The sequence below is a fragment of the Empidonax traillii genome, unplaced genomic scaffold (assembly GCF_003031625.1).
Source record: "Empidonax traillii isolate 1590-97213 ecotype Southwest subspecies unplaced genomic scaffold, ASM303162v1 scaffold99:size1466351, whole genome shotgun sequence".
NCBI lineage: Eukaryota > Metazoa > Chordata > Aves > Passeriformes > Tyrannidae > Empidonax > Empidonax traillii.
Window position 1 is genome coordinate 432,931 of NW_020955292.1, and position 19,263 is coordinate 452,193.

Below are 19,263 nucleotides of genomic sequence, written 5' to 3' on the forward strand. Positions count from 1 at the left end.
ATTGATCCATTATTCTGCATTTGGCCTAAAATATTTTGGTGGGGAAAAAAACCCAACTCTCACATATATGTACTGAAGGATGTTATTTGATGAAATAGGGAGAGGTGGGAAGCGGTAAAACAAATTTCAACTCAACATGTGTGTCTTGGGCAAGTGAACAGATACTTCCTCCCACAAAGCTGCCTCAGGCTTCCATTTTTTCTACAGTGTTCCTGCAGGATAAAGGCAGCAGCTAATGCCTCAAGTCCAGCTCTCTTTTCTTTCCTGCACATATTACAGGCAGAGACAGATGGAAACTTGAAATTGCTGGCCTCAGCTCCTGGATCATGTTGGCATCTTTTGCTTCTTAGGGGGGCAGCTGCGTTCTGCAAAACAGCACCGTGCACGTATCTTGATATGTAACCCTAGAAGGGGCCTTCTAAATATAAGTGGGAGTTCTTTGCTGCTGTGTGAAGGGGGTCAGCCAGACACTTCAACAACATGTGGTGTGAGTTTCATCAGATTGCACAGCAAAAAAAAAAAAAAAAAAAAAAAAAAAAAAAAAAAAAAAAAAAAAAAAAAAAAAAAAAAAAAAAAAAAAAAAAAAAAAAAAAAAAAAAAAAAAAAAAAAAAAAAAAAAAAAAAAAAAAATTAAAATCAAGGGGACAATATGAAATTAAATTCTTAGTGTGCCTCCCTGCAGGCACACCCAGGAGTTTACAGGTTGTGACTTGAAGATCAGCACTGGCTCTTCAACTTGTGTGGTTGCAACCAGGATCCATAAGCAGTGAGGCTCCAGAAGTTGTTGTTTTGTGCCTGTATCTTTGGATATGGGCTCTGAGTGTGACCCGTGTTCTGCCTTTCAGCCTGGAGATAGGTTGTGTCTGATTGCTGCCCCAGTGCCCATCACTCTCAGCATCAGTCCAGATGCGTCTGCTGGAACAGTGTGAGCATCTCTTCTAGGCTCATTTCCCTACCCAGAGCCTACCTTGGTCTGCCAGTTATTTAAGATGGATTTTGCTACTGATTTGTCTCAGTAGGGGAGAGGCAAGAGTCATCTACCCAGTTAGTTTTTACTTTGTATGATTGTGTGTGCACATGCACTAGATGAGGCATTTAAAGGACTAGATTCCCCACGGCATCCTTGAGTAGATGTGGGACCTGCCCTGACACTGGAGGAAACATCTCCAGGCAGAGTCAGAGCCCCCAGCAGGCACAGGCTTCTGGCTGCCTTCAGCCCTTCAGCCTGAAACACTACCTGAATGTTGGTTCCCTCTTGTAATCCTCCCATCTCCAACCTCATTTTCAGCTATCAGGTCTGGGAAGGTGTGCAGTGTTGGAGCAGGGAAGGGATGCAGTGGATTGAGAAGGATTTCTGGGTGCGCTCCCAATTTTCCATCTCCCAGGCACAACAGCGTGTTCTGCACGCTCAGCCAAGTGTGTGCAGTGTCCCTGAAATGGGAGGGAGCCTTTAAGGAGGCTGCCTGACTTCCTCTGCAGCACTCCCTGGCAGCCTGGCAAAGTGGGCTAAATTCAGAAGTGACCTAGAAGGAGGAGGGGGCTTGGAAACATCACTTGGCCAGTGTAAAAATGGAGGAACAAACCTGGGACCCCAAGGTAAAATGGAAGATCACAATAAGGAATTTAACCAGAAGGTTTCTGCAGTTGAATTTATCCAGTCTTGAAGTCCAGGGTAAGTTATGCTGCTGCTCCCACCTAGCTCGCTCACCACAGCACAGAAACTACAAGAAGCACTAGCTCATGTGTCCTTTAAAATGTGATTTATGGCGTGCCTGAATTTGATCCACCAGCTCATGTCTGAGGATGGCTCCTCTGGGTTTGTCATATCTCACTGTAGGGCTGAGTCAGCTTTCACTTCACTTGCAGTGACTTCCCTCTGGCTAAATAAGCTTGGATCATGTCAAGGAAAAAGAACTTTGCCAGGTATCAACTGATTCTTCAAGACTTTAAACTGCATGGTACGAGGTTTTAGGGCACTGCATCTCTTTTTGATACCTACTCTGAGGTAAGAGAAGGGGAAACTCCACTGGAATTAAGGGATGCACACCAGAGCAGGCTGTGTGGTCACAGCAAGCCGTGGCAGCCCTTTCTTCCCATTTCAAGCAGTTTTGAATGGGGGCTTAACTGCTTTTTGATTTAATCAACTGCAAGAGATAATCCCAACAGTGAAAAAGAGAGATTCTGGCCTAAAGCACAGTGATTGGTGAGTGCCATCCCTCTCTTTTGTGCCTGAAGGGTCTGTAAGGCCGTTCTTCACCCCATCTAACACAAGATATGAATTCCCCTGATGGAGATCTCTCTTGACCTCAGATCCTGTTTGGTCCTTGCTCTCTTTTAAAATGAGTCAGCTGATGAAGAAAGATGGTAAGTGATATCTCCAAGGGGGTAGAATGACTCAGTAGTAACGGTGTCACTTCCCTTGACCCCTCAGCCCGAACAGCACCCAGAATGCTCCGTAATGATTATTAGAACCTTGACCAGGTCTGCTGAGTCTCCTCCTCTTATGAGCCGAGAATCAAACTGCCTTAAAATTGATTTCTGAAAATGCTCTGTGTAAGATTTAATAGTCAGGCCAGGTCTAGTTTGCATTCAGTAAAGAAGGTAGGTGTGAGTGAGGAAAAAAGGAGCTGAGCTTTGCTTGAGCTGCTGTCGTGGTAACCAACAGAGACCACGTGGCTCTTCATATTCTGCAGGTGTTTTACAAGCATCTGCTTTTAAAACCCCTCATGGCTCTAGGAGGTGGTGTAGCATAGTCATGACACCAGATAAAGCATTTAATCAATTACTTTTATCTTGATTTATGGGCTGTGAACAGTCCATACGTGGACTATGAGTATACTTTTTTAAGGGAATTTCTTTTTCAGAATTACTCAGTTACATTTTCCCCCGATCTTTTTACACCCCCCACCATGTTGGGAGTGCTTAGTGAGGGCTAAGCCTGAGTAGCCTGTTGCTGTGCCTCCCATCTGAGAGATCTGGCATTTCAGAAAACTAGAGAGTTGTCGTGATAAATTATTTCAATGGCAAGTGACACTCTGACATTCTCACTAGGGAAGTTAACCAGGAGCCTCATCTGTGACACATATGGAAGTCCTGATGGAAAAATGTGACCCAGCTTCCCATGTTTCATCCTCATCCAGAAGTGAGAGAAGGAAGGTTAAGCAGGTATGTCAAGGGGTAGAGGTAGAAAAGATATTTTGTAGTCTTCCTTTGGAACATGGAGGCTGGTCCTGTAGAAGAGGGGGAGTTTTTAAGGCCTTCAGGCTGGAAAGCGTGGACAGAGGCAAAAAGTCACAGATGCTGTTAAAGAGAGGAGCAAAACTCCAGGGTTCCCAAAAATCCGTGGGTGGATGAGCTCTGCCAGGCCCTTGTGGCATGTCTTTAGCTAATCTCCTGCTTCCCACATCTCCTGCATTAACAGCTGTGAGGGAATTGGGCTCCCACTCAAGCTGATGGGAGAAAACAGCACCCCAGTGACTGTGAGGACTGTGCCTCAGACGTGCCCGTGAAGAGGCAGGGGATGAATTAGTTTTCGTGGTGTAATTTCATCCCACCCTCAATATTCACGGGCACCAGCACCTCACAAAATGAGTTATGTGCTGATTGCTGCAGGACTGTGCTACACCCACCAGTCACAGCGAGGGAAGACAAGAATTGGGGTTGAAAAGGAAGCAGTCATGAGGAAAAGGGCGAAGGAGGAGGCATTAAAAGGCTGAGATACCTGTGGACAGGACAGGCCATGGACATAGGAGACTCCCAAAGGTTTTGGCTCTTAGCACACCACAGATCCATCACCATGTGGGGAGGAACCAGCACATTTTAATACCAGACTTAAAACTGAATAATGCTTGTAACCTACCACAGACTGGTTCCCACAGCCTCATGAGCTATTAGCAGTCCTTACCCTGCAGTTTATTACCTCTCTGTGGTTCTTAGAAGTATAAATAACTATTGCAAAGAAGTAAGGGTGGGCCCCAGGCAAAGGTACTGTTGCCTGCAACGGGTCTAACCTGGCTGTTGTGCAGATCATCCCAAGGGGCAAGGGATGGAGCCCTGCACTGCAGACACAGCCAGCACACAAGAGGTGTGTGTGCTGGTACTGGCCAAAAAAAGAACTTGGGGAGAACACAACGATTGAGTTTGGAGACCAGGAATTTAGGAGCACTGAGCTGTGTGAAATACCCAAACAACAGCAGCTGCATTTTATAGCAGGGAGCTGTTCCACAGAGGCTGGGGAAGTTGCCCTCGCACCCCTCTGGCAGGTTATCCCGTGCCGGGGTGTTGGACACACCAAAGACAGACGAGGAGCAGCTGTTCCTCCAAACACCCGATGGGAGCCAGCCCTGGGCCCGCCGGGGGGCACAGCAAACCCGTCTGTGCCGGCAGCATTCTTCCCCCAGTGTAACACCGTTCCACTGGGACACACTTCGACTGGTGGGAATCCTTCTGCCTGTTTGCAGGTTGCTTCTCCCGGTTATTAAGAAAAATCAGCTTCAGTAGCTGCGATGCAGGGCATGTGCACTGCTCAGGTTTGTGGGCTGCCCAGGGAGGTGGGGGAGTCACCGTCCCTGGAAGTGTTTGAGAAGAGCCTGGATGTGGCATCAGTGCCGTGGTCTGGGTGGCAAGGTGGTGTGGGGTCACAGGTTGGACTTGATGATCTCAGTTGATTCTGTGTTAGAAAAGTAGAAGAAAGACAGCGACAGCTGATGCAGAGCAAAGGGTAAAAACGAAATAGTGTGTTTGGGAATTCCTAAAGAAATACAGAAGCGTTATTTCATACGATAAACATTCATCAGTTAAGAGCTCAGACTCCACCAGCGCTTCCTCGCAGGCTGACGGTCCCAGCGCGCCCTGACCGCGGGGCTCAGAGCCCACCCAGGGCGGCGAGGGGACAGACAATTCCCCCGAGGATTCACAACTCTCCTTGGAGAGAGCAGCCGTCCCCTGGCACCGGCAGGGAGCCGGGAACGGAGCCGGGAATGGAGCCGGGGGCGGAGCAGCGCCGGAACCCCCGCGCCGGGCTCGGTTCCCGGCGGCGGCCGCGGGCCGGGCCGGGCCGGGCGGAAGCGGAAAAGCCGCGGCGGCGGCGGCGGGAGCGACAGGCGGTGGGTGCGGGGCCCGCGGGGCCGGGAGGGGAGCGGGGGGTCCCGGTCCGGGCTGTGCTGACCCTGCCCCGGGGCCGCCGGACCGGGCTGTGCTGACCCTGCCCCGGGACCGCCTGGCCGGGCTGTGCCTCCCCCGGCGGGGCTGGGCGCCCGCGGGAGCTGGGAATCGGGCGCGTTCTGCCTGTACCGGGGAGAAGCGGGGAGCGGAGGGAGCGGCTGTTCCCTCCCCAGGGCGGTAGTCACGGCCCCGAGGCTGCCAGAGCTCAAGGAGCTCATGTTCCAACGCTCTTGGAGCATCGTGGGATTTTGGGGTGCCCTGTGCAGGCCCAGGGGTTTGACTCGATGGGCCTCGTGGGTCCCTTCCAACTCAGTGTATTCTGTGTTTAGAGCCCCTCCCGGCTGCTCTCGGCACCCTCGGCGGGCGACACCCGAGATAACGTTATTGTGGCCAAGTCACGGTTTTGTTTGGCTGGTTTTGAGGTGTTCTGACAGAAAGTTGTACTGATGTTCCAGCTGGTGTGGTGGAGTGTTGTGTGCAGGGTGTGCAGAAGGCAGAAAACAAGCCCTTGGCTTGGGAAGACGCAACACTTTTGTGCTGCTGACAGAGATCAGCTTGGCCGCTTTCTAGAGCGAGACTGACAAAGGTGCTCTTGTATTGAACTGTAGCACATTATGGAGAGTAGTTAAAATTGCCACTTAGTGTCTTTGTCCTGAGCGTGGGATCATTTTACAGTGACACCTCTTCGGGTTAATCAAGTTTCTGAGGCTCTTCAGCTCAGAAGCGCAGCCCAGGCCCACTGATGAGTTTGCTCTCTTGCCTGCTGGTGTTCTGGCTTCGACAGTAACCTGTGTGTTAACCTGGCTTTTCCTGCTCTTTTAGGTCCCTCGACATGGGGAACACAAGCAGCGAGCGGGCGGGGCTGGAGCGTCATGGACACAAGGGAACCCGAGGGGACGGCGCGGGAGGAGCCAAGGAGGGGGAGCGGCCAAAGATCCTCATGGACAGCCCTGAGGATGCAGACTTGTTCCACTCGGAGGAAATGAAGGTGGTTTGTTCTTGTCTCTCAGCGTTACTGGCTTGGCGCTGCTGTCAGTTGTGGGGCTGTTTGTTACCAATCTGCAGCGATTCTGTCGCTGAGTTTACACCAAACGGACCGTCCCCCTTGCTTCCCATGCCAAGGAGAGAGAGGGCACTGATAATGAGCGTAATGGTTTCCTGCAAGAACTGAGTGTAGAAAAACTGAAATATAGCTGGCTCAAAGCTCGAAGGATCATGCCTCAGCTTCCTTTGAATCCTTAATGCCTTTGCAGTTACCAGTGACATTTTACCTGTCTATTCTTTTCCATATCAAAAGATCTGTTATTTTTTTTCTCAGTGTTAGACGGGTTGTTAGAAATGGTTGTCTCGCTGCATATCGTGTTTCCTAAGAACATCTAACAGAAAATTACACTTAGATTTTGGCTGTTGGGCAGAACTGTTGTCTACAGGCAGCTCATGGTATTCTTGCCAGCTCTTAATTCTGTGCCTAATATTTGTACAATCTAAATGCTTCATAAGTATTTCTCCTTATTTTTCTTCCTCATCTTATGTCTGTGTATTTTGAAAGCTTTGATGATCTCAAGTAATTTCTTTTTAACCTAACTGGGGCTGGAGGGAGTGGCATTATTTTGCCCTCCACTCTTTCTGCAAATTTGGGAGGCTTTAGCATCTTTGCAGAATTTGTCCAAATCAACTTGTCAGCTCTATCTAGAAGTACAGTTTATATTCTCCATCTGACAAAAACCACTCTTAGGAGAACTTTCACCTTAGAGAATTATGCCTGAGGGCAAAAAAAGCCTTCAGTACAACAGGTTGTCTAAGTGTTCCAGGAAAGAGTTCCTTCTGATTCAGATGTTGTGTTTTCAGGCTCCATTGGAGAAAGAAGAATTCCTGGCTTGGCAGCAGGACCTGGAGGTGAACGATAAAACCCCCACTCAGGCTCGGCCCACGGTGTTTCGCTGGACTGGAGGAGGGAAAGAAGTTTATCTGTCAGGATCCTTCAACAACTGGAGTAAAATTCCTCTGACAAGGAGGTAACAAACTGTGCTGCAGTGGTGCTCCCCAGGGACTGGGAGAGCTCAGTGCTGTGAGAGATGGTCAGTGGATACAAGGATTGTGCTTGGATTTACTGCTCCTGAAGCTGTGATAAGAACCTGCCTTTTTGATTCTCGGATGGCACAGGAGGAAGTTGAGCTGTGTGTCAGTTTTAAAGGAGTGATTTGTTCACTGGGCACCACGCAGGAATGACCCAGACCAGTCCCTGTTGTGCAGTCTGTGCATGGGGTGGGGAAGGGAGAGCCGGCTCTAAGCACAGTGTCTCTGATGACACCTGTGTGTCCTGGCCATATCAGTGGCCTTTTCCCATCTCCAAAGGTCCAGGAAACTCTGAGCCTGGGACACTGCACAAATGAGAGAATAAATCCATAGTAAGGTCCCAACTGCTTCTTCCTGCCAGACAGCTCTGGAGCTCTGCTTATTTAGTACCTGAATAAGTATTTCATTTACACCAAGGTTGTTTTGTTTTTCAAAAATTTAAAACTTAATATGTGGCAGAGAATCTGAGTTTTCACTGTTGATCTGAGCCCTTTTGTCTGTCAACACTGACATATCCATGAAAGACTGATCTGCCAGGTCCTGGTGTGTCTTATCTCAGTGAGTGGCTGCCTGCACTGTCATTGATGCAGAAGGGTCTTCATTTCTTAGGAAAGTTGAGGGAGGAGCACTGTGGCCTGATATAACAGCATGGGAGGATTGTTCTGTGCATGTGAAATAAATTATTGAGAGAGGAGCTGGAAGAAAGGCCAGTGGAACATCAGTATTGCTGTCACACTCTTGAGTGGAAAGCCTGGGAGACAGGAAATGGTGAAATGAATATGGAAGAAGGATTAAAATGTCTCTTTACAAAAAGAAAAAAGAAAAAAAGAAACCACAACAGGTTTGTCTGTTTCTGTTGTCATATTATGTATTCTGGGAAAGGAGGTGTTTGTACCTCTTTAGAGGCTGGATAAAATCACATTACTGAACCCAGTACACTTCACTAGAAGAGCTTGTTATTCCAAGCTGTTATTCCCACATCCATCTCTGTGGTGGGATGCTTGCACTCCATTCCTGAGCAGAGGGGAAGTGGCAGTTGAGCATCAGGGAGTTCACAGCACAGGAGTAAATTGCCAAGCAGCAGCTCTTCAGCCCCAGAGTAACTCAGAAGTATCAAGTTGCTGCTTTTATGCAGTCATTGTTCATGTATTTCATAGCCATTTGGGAAATGCAATTTATGATGGCAAATACTGAAAGGGAAGGAAATAGGAGAAAGCTGATCTTGTTCCATCAGCAGGAGTCTCACAGATAAAATGAGGTCTCGTGTACTAACAAGTAACGTGAAGATGTGAGGGTGACTTTACAAAAGCCCAGTGCCAGTTACCTGATGTCAGGAGTGTGGGGGAACTTACTGTCACTGAGGAAATTATCATTAATGATAATTTGATTCTTTACCTTTAGATTGCAGCAGAGATTCTCTTAAACTGCCATTTTAGGGTTTTGCTCTGTGTCATGGTGTGTGTCACAGTTTATAGACTCTGTACTTTTCAGAACCTTTCAGGGCTGATTGTTTGTCTTAAATTCCAGTCACAATAACTTTGTGGCCATCCTGGACCTGCCAGAAGGAGAGCACCAGTACAAGTTCTTTGTGGATGGGCAGTGGACACATGATCCTGCAGAGGTAATGTTTGCTTTGAGTCACTGGTTATTGGTTGATGCACCTGAGGATGAGAAACTGGCTGGTTTCTCTCCCAAGAGCTGCTTCTTTCAGAGAGGAGGCATCAGTTAACAGCAGAAACTGGCTGTTCAAGCTGGTGAGAGAGAGGTTTCTGATCCCAGCTGGACTGGTGGTAGCATCAGACTGAACCTCAGAAGGCAGGAGATGGAACAAAAGAGGGACAGGATCTCTTGGCCACTGGTCTATAAGTGATGCCAAGCTTTTCTTGCCTGGTGCCAAACTGCCTTTTAGAGCACTGTAGGATTGCTGACAGCCCAGGTCTCGCTGTGCTGCACTGGCTCTCTGTGCCAGGATGTTGCTGTTGCTGCTCTTGTAGTCCAGAAATTGTGCCAGAATTTACCAGGCCTGTTCTTCCTCCTGTGCTATAAAATGAGCTGGGACCCTAGCCCAGCCAGCAGTCCCCACCTGCTTCAGAGCTCTGCATTCACACCTGCTGGTTCCTTTTTGCTGTCTTGGCAAACCTCACAGAATTTACCTCGCGGTGCACTCAGCTCTTTGACCGCCCTGCCTTGGACTCCAGCCTTAGCTTTGCAGCAGACCAGCAGCACCAGCCATCCTGTGTCCTACCCCAGGCCTGGCAGGTCTCAACCTGGCTCCATGAGCCCTGGAGAGCTGGAAGTGAAGCTCAGCTCCTGCTGTCACTGGTGACTTCAGCCCAGACCTGACCCTCTCCCTGCCTGTAGCATTGACTGTGGACCTGGCAGGTTCAGCTGGCATTTTTCCCTCCCAGTCCTTAATCCTGAAATTGAGCTCTTTTCATATCTGGTTCCATCACATTTTTAAAGCAATAAACCTCATCCTTCGTAACGCTGATTGTGTAGTTTTGACAATCCAATAGTCCCACAAGCTTTTTTTAATTCTAATTTTTGTACCTTATTTCTTCCCAGCCAGTAGTAACCAGCCAGCTGGGTACTGTCAACAACATCATCCAGGTGAAGAAAACTGACTTTGAAGTATTTGATGCTTTGATGGTGGACTCCCAGAAATGTTCAGACATGTCTGGTATGAGCTTACTGGTAATTTTATATCACACTTTTTAGAGCTGTTAAAAATTTCATTTTCCTTTTTATCTGGAGTTAAAGCTCCAGTACAGATTAATCTGCACTTGTGTCAGGCCCCGTGGATGTGAGCAGGAATCACAAATCACAAAGAATGTGGAATGTACAGAGGGAGCCTCTGACAGAGCAACACAGGTCACTGTAGATCTGATAAAGAGGGGGTCATGGGTGCTTAATAACTGTTTCTTTGTCCCTGCAATGTGCAGTGGCTGCTTTTAGGGCACTCACTGGTGAATCAGTCTCTGCTTTACCACATTAAACCCATGCTGACAGCCTAATTCCATCTTTCTCTGCTAAGGAAGTGGCTGAGGGGGTCAGAAGTTGCACATTAAGAGGGAGAAATTTGGTGCCTTTAGCAGTGCTAAGACAGGCTCGGGAAGGTATCATATTCTCACAGTGTAATAAAAGTTATCTGTTTCTTAGAATAATACAAGCATTTTTTTTGTCCTAAGTTTCATATTGCAGTGTAACAGAGGAGAGGCAGAATTCAGTTTGAGCCATGTCTGAGCTCAGCCTTGTCACCTGTTTGTTACAGAGCTCTGCAGGGATGGAGACCATGACTTACATTCTCCTTTGAGCCCGAGGCAGGAGTGGCTGGTGTGTGGTTGGTTTTTGCCCTGGACAAAGGCTTTTTGGAGAAAGTGTTATTTGTGAGACAAAGCCAGGAGGAGATTCTGTAGGTGCCTTCCCCCCACGTGCTGTAACAGCATTTCCTTAGACTGATTTAGACTCTGCAGGGCTCTTTCCACACCCTGTCTCTGTGCAGGAGGAGCAGTTTCCTTTCACAGGTACATCACGTTTTTGTGCTTCCCTCGGAGGTACCGTAGAGCAGCCTGTGCACTGTGGAGTGTTTGCTGCAGAAGTGCTGGGCAGGGATGACAGAGGAGTTCTGGAGTGCAGTCAGGCCCTCAGAACTCTGCTGCCCAAATCCTCACAGCTCGTTTCAGGTCAGACTTTGGGCATCTTAAATCTCTTGGGCAGTGACTGATCCTCTGGCACGGCACCAGCAGCTGCAGTTGTTGTACTTAGGTGCCATTGATTTCTCTTGGCCACATGTACCTATACAGAACAGATATTCTTACAGACTATTTAAGATTAAATATTTACCATCTCTCTGGCAGAGCTGTCAAGTTCACCCCCAGGACCTTATCACCAGGAGCCCTATGTTTGCAAGGCAGAGGAGCGCTTTAAATCACCACCCATTCTCCCCCCACACCTGTTGCAGGTCATCCTGAACAAGGACACAGGCATTTCCGTGAGTACTTCAGTTTGTTTTCCTGAATAATGGCCTTGAGGGTGGAAACAGATGGGGAAAAAGTCTGGGGACAGACAGGAGACAGCTTAGGAAAAACCTTAGGATAGTTGCCACATTGGTAAGTTTCTCATTATGTATGTCTAGATGGATTCATCTGAAGAAAATTTATTTTTCTACTTGACTCTCTTCAAAATGCTGTTTTTCTCCCCAAACCTTAATCTTCTGGACTGTTAAGATGCCAGAAGCACACAGGAGGTAGTTGCTGTTTGTTTCATGGTCATGGGGAGGACACAGAGGGTTCTTGGGTTGTTCTGAAGCAGTGACTGTGTCTGTGGGGGGACTCAGGGTAAGCAGCAGGGATATACTGGGAGTATGGCTGGTTACAGACAGTGTTTGTCACCCTTCAGCTGTGGTGAGTGAACTGGGAGTTCTGTTATTTTCACACTGTCTCCCTTTCTCTTCTTCCCAGTGCGATCCCGCTCTGCTCCCTGAACCCAACCACGTCATGTTGAACCACCTCTACGCGCTTTCCATCAAGGTGAGAGGCCCGGGCACGTTCCCCACGTGGGCAGATTCGGTTATCCATGTCACATGCTCACCTGTTTTCCATCCCCTAGGATGGAGTGATGGTGCTCAGTGCTACACATCGTTACAAGAAGAAATACGTGACTACTTTGCTGTACAAGCCAATATGAGCATCGTAGTTGTTTGTGACCAATCGTTCTGGGCCAGTGCAGTCTCAGAAAAAAAATGCTTCACTTAACCAAACATACTTCTGCTCTGTGCTGTAGCAAATGAACTCTGATTTCATATTGTTTCTGAGACTTCCAGGTTCTCCTGTATTTGCCTTATTTTCCTAGTACCACCTTGGAAGTTCTTGGAAATGGCAGCTTCATGGCAACTAGACAGGTGGCAAAGGTGTCAGTGCCCGTTGTCAGCTCAGTTAAAAAACCACCAGTTTAATTAGGCTGAAAAAAGTGAGGGCAGCAACAGATCAAAGAGCTTTAGCAGCGAGGCAGACTCTGAGTCTGTCAGCCCAAAGTCTAGAAAGTTCAGGATTCTTGTGGAATCTGATTTGAGCATAACACTCAGCAAAAGCAAGCTTATTACTGCTTCCGTAACTCATCAGACACAATCATTTCAGTAGCAAGTTCCAAACTTGCATGGCTGAAGTAAGTGTGAATATTGATGATCTGGTTTTGTAGCAGCCTTTTCTGGGCAAAATCAGCAACATAATCACCTACAAGCTCGTTACGTTTTTACGGTAGACTGGGGTGCACGGTTTCTACTGTGAATAGCTCTGTAGTTTTTCTCTTCAGGAGAACTGAAATACTTTTCCCCTGTGGAATTTCTGGTAAAGACAATTGTTTTTAATGGCTGGATTTTTCTGTAAATCGTCAGTGTGTCTTGGCAGTAATCTGCTTTTTGAAACCGGTTTCTCTTGCTGTCACTGATGAGGACTTCCTTAAGCTGGGGTAGGTGGCTGTAAGGAAATGGATGGATTCAGTTTAGGAATTAGTTCCTCAGTAAGAGCCTGAAGGTGACTGTAAGTGTCCTGTGTCCCAGTGGCCAAACTTGCCCCTCAGTGTCTGCAGTTGCAGCGTGTTGGCTGCAGCAGCACCGCAGCCCTCTGTGCCAGGGCTGGAGCTGGGCAATTTTTTTATTGTTTCTGTTTTCTGAGTGTTCATAATAATGCCAGGCTGCCCACACAGCCTGTTTTATCCCAAAACAAATGCAACAGTAATGCAAACCTGCTGCCAGTGTGCTCCAGGCCTGCCCGGGGTGGGCCCTGCTGGGCCCTTCCCTTGGCTGGTGTTGGTGCCTGGGGCACCGTGACTGTGCCAACGATAACCAGCCCCATCCCACTGTGGGGGGAGAGCCCCCTGCACAAATCTGTGAGGAGTCTGAGGGGCCAGAGCTGCAGCAGAGTGGAGCCAGCCACAGCACGAGGCTGGATTGCCATCCTGGGGTCTGTTCACCAGCCTTGTTGCAATATCTCCTGTAGCAGAGTTAGACCTGGGTCCAGTGCAATGGTTTTCTCTGAAAACTCTTCTCTTCATTCTGTGCTATGGATAGGATTTGGTATTCTGAACTACAGAATTGCTTTTGTTTTCAGCCTCTTTAGAAACAAATAAAACATTTTCAAGAGAAGCGAGTGCCTTGCTTTGTTATTCCCCTTCCCATCTTTGGTAACCTTGCCTTCCATGAGTGGTTATTTTTTTATAACCTGTGATTGCCTGGTTGCAGTTTTATACCTCAGTGGGTTGTGCAGGCTTTTCATGCAGAGATGCAGCTTGAAACACTTTCTCCACTTGCACTTAGTGAAGAAGACAGAGGTGTTGGTGTTTATATGTGATGCAGGGGAACTTTTTCAGCTGTGTTCACAGAAAGTGGCTGTGAGAGTGTATTGGCAGAGAGAAGTCCTGCAGGGAGGCCTCTTAAATGCTTTCAGTGCCTGCAGGGAAATGATAGCACAAATTTCTTGTTTGAGTGACCCTGAACTAATTTTTTTTTGCTAGAAGAAAAGCTTAGCAGTAGCTTAATAAGTTTGGGTTGTTTTTTCTTTTTTTTTTTTGTTCTTTCTAGTTGTGAAAGAAATTTTTCACATATCAGAGACTAAAGGAGCTGAAACGTGGAGCGGTGGAGAACAGAAAGGCAGGTGAAAGCATGCACGACTGAAGTGTTCAGGGATTCAGGCTCATTAGTTCTGGCTAAGCTTTGTGGATTTTTTCCAATTCCATATATGCATGACTCACTCCAGGCTCTTATCAGTGCTGGTGTGGTGGAAGCACAGCATGGAACCAATTATTCTGTAGAAAGCTTGTTGCTTTTTTTTTTTTAATTTTAATTTTTGCTTTGCAGCCTCTTGCCCTGTCTCAGCTGGCAGAGCACTGGGTACAGAGGCTGCAGCCACCATCAGCTTTTGCAGCCCCAAAAAAGCTGTGTGGGGAGCTCAGAGCCCAGGGTGGGGGGCCCAGGCTGTGTGACCAGCAGCTGCCTCACAGGAGTGATGATCCATCAGCACTTCCACCTTTCCCTGTCCCTGCAATGAGTGAGCCCAGCTGCCCGCAGGCCCCCAGGGGTTCTCCAGCCAGGGGCAGCAGGTGATGGAGGTGAGATGTTCCCTGGTACCCGTGGCCTCAGCTGACATTCCCAGGAGCCAAACCCTTCCTCAGGTAAGCTACAGCCTCCCCTCAGCCCCCCTGATCCCCTTTCTCTCCACCAGGAGCATCTGCAGGAGAGCAAAAGAAGGAAGAGGTAAAAGCTGATTTTATTTTTGGTTTTTGCTGAGGGGGGGTGGGTTTTAGGGTCTTCTTATTGGTTTTTGCTAGGTTGTTTTCTGCTTGATGGGTGAATGAATTAGATTAATCACTCTGTGTTCCCTTATTGCAATGGGATGAATCAATTCCCTCCAAAGGCAAAAGCTGGATCAAGAGTTGGATTTATTAGCTCACTTACATTCCCCACCCACAGCTCACAGTCTGTGCTGTTATGTTTATTCTTGGCTGTTGCTAGGAGAGCATATTTTTTAAGGTAGATGCAGAGACTTTTGTTACAGTCACTTTTGGGGACTCTGGAGTAAACCAGGACAGGAATAACAGGAGCTCCCTGCCCTCCCCGACCCCCTGAATGTCAGCACAGCCTGAGGGGGGGGTCAAGCTGACATGGATTTGTGCAGGGGTTTTGGGAATCAAAAGGCTCAATAAATAATAATTGTTTTTTTTACTCCACCAGTTTCTGGATTAGTTTAGTTTTGTTACAATTCGGATCATGCACCATAGGACTGCAACAATGAGCTTTAAATAAGTATTCTTTGTGCACAGTAAAAGAAATAAAGGAACATTGAACAAGTCAGCATTTCATCATATACATCATAGTAGGCACAATAGATAAATCAAGCAGCTCGGGGTTTATGGAGAGCATTTCTCATGGAGAATGTCATGTAGACCAAAACGTAAGAGGAGCCATCAGTAACCCACCCCCACAGCCTCCAACAAGCCCTTTATCAGGGCTGAGGGGGTGGGTATGTGCACAGAACCAAAAACACTGAACAGTAGGAGGACAAATTAAGTTACTGTAGGCAGCAGTGTGAATATTAAAAACCTCTTCCTGTGAAAGAATACTTCAGACCCTGTAAAAACTGGTTCAGTTAAAAATAGATGTATTTACATTTAAGTCTGATCTAGCAAGTTTTCCCAGCAGGTGTAAGTTGAGCTGTACAGTAACTCTGCAGGTTGTACTCAATCTGACTGGATTTGTGAATGGTCTTTTTTTTTTTAAAGTTGCAGTATTAGGCCTTAAAGCACCAGCATGTTACAGCAGTGGGATGAGGAACTGTCTCTGTCCACTTTGCTACCAGGACGGTGCTGGGATAAATCCCAAACCTGATATCAGATCACACTATTGTTAATTGAGATGTTTTTTTCCAGCTCAAGATGCATGGGGTCATTTACCAGGGCAAGACTGTTTTCCCAGATACTCACACGTGTTTTACCTCTACCCCTCTCACTGGTGAAGCACCTGAGGGCAGGATTTAGCTGTAGGTGTTGGCAGCTGACTGCTGCTCTAGTAAAGTTCATGTTTTAGTTCATGGGAACGTGCTTGGGGTTGGTGAAGCCACTTACAACTACTTGTTGAGGGAAGGATGAGTATTAAATGCTAAATATTGCCAGGGGTAGGTCTCAGGTCAGCTGTGACACCGGTGGATTCTCCAGCCCAGGTGCTGGGAGGGGGCAGGACGGGCAGGGGGACTCCAGGGAGAAGGAAGCCGTCATTTCACCATGCCAGTCAAGATAGTTATTTGTTTTATTTGGTTATTGTTCAACAACAAAGTTCAATACTTTCCAGGTGGAGCTTTGAACTGTCCCTCTGGTTCCCTCCCTTGTCAATAATAAAAAGGTAATGAAGAAAAATCCTGTAATTTTAGAGACCTAAAACCTCATTTATGCTAACAAGCTTCGATTGCAAGTTAATGTTACAATATTTCTTCATGGGAGCGAGGAGGACTGAGCTGAGGCCCCTCCAGTGTCTGAAGATGGCTGTCCACAACCACCAGTAAAACAAAAAGCTAGTGTTGAAAAACACACAGTTTACAATAAAAAAGTAGAAACCAATTCAATTCCCTTTTGTTACGAATATAAAGATTCTTGTAAATATGTACAGTCCTTTGAGCTATTTCTATAGCAGGAAGCATTTCACGAACAAGACACGATATACACTTTCAGGACTCAACAAGCCCATTTCTGAGGTCTTGAAGATCTTCCATGAGATGCAAAGATTTAAAGACTGATCTCTGTGACCTTTCAAAATATTCAGACCAGGAGACAAAAACTTTCAGCAAGTTTCCTGCCGAATCATCTGATTGAAAATAACCCAACAGACAAGAGAACGGAATACAATATCCATGAAACTCGCCAAAGGACACTGACAAGGCATTGGAATTTTGATGGGTTTCTAGAACAGGTTAGCACAGGCTTGCAAGGGACTAGCAGAAGTTTTAAGTGTGGTGCCAAGGGCCGACTGGATGCAGTTTTGCTCTTTCCAGTTGTAAAGAACATGGTTGTTCACTTAGGATGTTGCTATTGCAGGGTGAATGGTCAAAAACCTGCTTTGAAAATCATTTGCTCTCTGCTTTATGTTCACAGCAAAAGAGAACAGGAAGCAATAAAAGGCTCGAGGTCAGACAGGCGGCAGCGAAGGTGCGTCAGCACCTGCCAGAGCTGCTCCCTGTGAGTGTCCTGTGCCACCACACCACATCTTATTGTAGGACAAGCTACAGCTCACGGGAGGAGCCAGCCCGGGCTGCTCCCTCTGGGAGCTGAGGCCGGCAGGACTCATTGCTGAAGGGCCCGTGTCCAGTGCTGAGAGGAGAACACAGGTGTGACTGTAACTCTTGTCATAGAATAAGGCTTGTTAACTCTTCGTTGCCAAATTTCCAGAGTACCGGTTATTTTGCAGCGTAATCTAAAGGTTTCGGTTAATTTACAAGTGAGGTACAATACACTACTCAGCAAAGCAACCTAAAAGGAGAGAGCAGCCAGTGATGGTGCAGCAGCATGCAGTGAACTGTCATGCAGAAGACCTGGATAAAGTCTTACAACCCAGTAGCTTATAGGTAATGCACTTTGTCTCAGGGCCGGGCAGGGGGTCGGTTAAAGCAGGGATCTTCCCTCCCCATCAGAGCTGCTCTAGAGCAATTTTAGTGAGAACAAAATAACTTTCAGAAGTGGCAGGTGAACAGACTAATCAGAAGTAAATTTTCTCGTGTTCTGTGGAGAACATCCAACCACAGCTCCCATTGAAAGACTCACTCACCTCGGCCCTTCTGTTTCCAGGCCATCGGGGGCTCCCAGCACGTCTCAGAACTGTGCCCAACTCTCTGGTGAGGGGTGCTAACCACAGTAACCACCTGGGGCGGGACACTGGTCCCATTTCCTTGATGATCTACTAGGGACTAAAGTGGATACAAAAAGTTCATGAACTGCTTGAAAGAGTAACAGTAGTACAAAGTGCAAAAACAGGAGTGCAGGAAAGTGCAGAGAAATCAACTGAGCTGCGAAGGATCTTCAGAAGCGCCACGGCTCCCGCTGCGGAGCGAGCTTTGGCCCAGGAATGCTGTTTGGGAACTGGGCAGCAGACAGATGGAGTGCATATACTCAGTATATTTCCTTTTTTTTTCCTGCAGGTCAAGATGAGTAACTTTGTCTAGCTGAGACTTACACTGAAGACTGGTCCCAGACCTGGCAGGGAAATAAAACCACAGTTACAAGTCACAGATGTTTCTCTCCCAGGCACGAGGTGCCAGCAGCAGAACATCACCTGCTGCTCCCATGGAGCCAGGACACAGTCCTGCCTCCTGCCAGGGGGCCTCATCCATTAACACTGACAGGCAGGCACTGGCAGCACCACTCTGAGCACAGCAGGCCCAGATATGAACCCCCTTCAAATCCTCTATCACTTGATATCTGTGGGTAAATGCACCTGTTCTAAAGTCAAGCAGCATTTGCAGTCACAGAACTGGCCCAGGGAAGATGGTCACAGCGCCAGTGAGTGACACCACGTGGGCTCTGTTCTAACAGAATCTGAGGAGCAGAGGGGTGAGATTTGATTTGCTCTTGTACTTCCCAGTCCCACCAGCCCTCCTGCTGGTACAAGCCTTGTCCTGAGAACACAGAAGTTCTCCAGGCTCTTGACTTACCTTATTGACTTGAGCCAGAGGGGTTCTGGCACCACTCCCAGGCATCCTGCCTCGGCTGCTGTCCTCGAACAGCCGGCCCGGGGAGCGCTCCCTGCGGGTGCTCAGGAGCCGGCCGGGGGATTTCTCCCTCTCCAGGGGTCTCCCCGGGGATTTGTCCCTGCGCAGCTCCGTCCTGCCCTCGCGGTACCGGTGGGGTGTGCTTGGCTCCCGAGGGTGGCCGGGACCTTCCGGGGGGCCCGGGCTGGAGGCCACGCGCTTGGTGATGTGCTCGTTGTAGGTGGGGGGGCCTCTCTTGTTGGGGCTGCTGTCATTCAAAAAACAAGGCAGGGGAACAGCTGAGTGACAAAAACCTCTGGTTATGTTTTCTTTTGGCAAAAACGTAACTTTCCCCCATAACACGCCCAGCAGTGCTCAGGTGAAAAGCCTCAGCATCAGCCCTCAGCACAGAGATACTTTGGCAGCTGAGAATCCATCAGTGACCCGCACTGGTCAAGTACCTTAAGGAACTGCTGATGTAAGTTCTGTGTATGGAACAGGCCAGAAAACGACACCTTTTCATACACTTCTCATATAAAAATACATTAAAATTTGATATATGCATTTTTGCACTCAGGCCAGCTTGGAATGAGCTACAAGCCTTGATTTCTCCATCTCCTGTGCACAGGGGTACTACCAGCCCCAGTGTTTATTCACCTGTGTGAGGTATCACTGTTCTGCTGTATCACATCCCAACGCTGTCTCCCTAAGGCAGACTCATTATTTGACAGGAAGGGACTCTTGCTTTAGAGCTTGTTACAGCCATCCCATGTCTAGTGTCATTTCAGCAGCATCTGAG

At 47.9% G+C, this 19,263-nt stretch overlaps 2 protein-coding genes across 11 annotated transcripts in view; one reads left to right on the plus strand and one right to left on the minus strand.

Moving 5' to 3' along the window:
• The first annotated feature begins 644 nt into the window (after window positions 1–644).
• PRKAB1 (protein kinase AMP-activated non-catalytic subunit beta 1) lies at window positions 645–13,381 on the plus strand. Of its 3 annotated transcripts, XM_027881929.1 has the most exons (10): window positions 645–2,203; window positions 2,294–2,364; window positions 3,052–3,165; window positions 5,986–6,151; window positions 7,012–7,178; window positions 8,767–8,860; window positions 9,805–9,919; window positions 11,097–11,230; window positions 11,700–11,768; window positions 11,848–13,381. In XM_027881929.1, exons 3-10 carry the CDS (start codon window positions 3,122–3,124, stop codon window positions 11,923–11,925), a joined length of 867 nt encoding a protein of 288 aa, XP_027737730.1. In that variant the 5' UTR covers window positions 645–2,203; window positions 2,294–2,364; window positions 3,052–3,121; the 3' UTR covers window positions 11,926–13,381. The 3 variants fall into 3 exon arrangements, with proteins under 3 accessions (XP_027737730.1, XP_027737731.1, XP_027737732.1); XM_027881930.1 differs by having other exon boundaries at window positions 645–2,364; XM_027881931.1 differs by lacking the exons at window positions 645–2,203; window positions 2,294–2,364; window positions 3,052–3,165 and adding an exon at window positions 5,082–5,099 and having other exon boundaries at window positions 5,987–6,151.
• Window positions 13,382–14,936: 1,555 nt separating this feature from the next.
• Window positions 14,937–19,263, minus strand: part of CIT (citron rho-interacting serine/threonine kinase) — a 72,339-nt gene continuing 68,012 nt past the window's right edge. For 6 of the 8 annotated variants that reach the window (XM_027881924.1, XM_027881920.1, XM_027881918.1 and 3 more), the window contains 2 exons: window positions 18,429–18,732; window positions 14,937–17,970 (listed from right to left, as the gene is read on the minus strand). In XM_027881924.1, coding sequence (XP_027737725.1) covers window positions 17,947–17,970; window positions 18,429–18,732 — 328 coding nt within the window. In that variant the 3' untranslated portion in view covers window positions 14,937–17,946. The remainder of the gene's footprint in view (window positions 17,971–18,428; window positions 18,733–19,263) is intronic. The other 2 variants (XM_027881921.1, XM_027881919.1) reach the window with 1 other exon arrangement.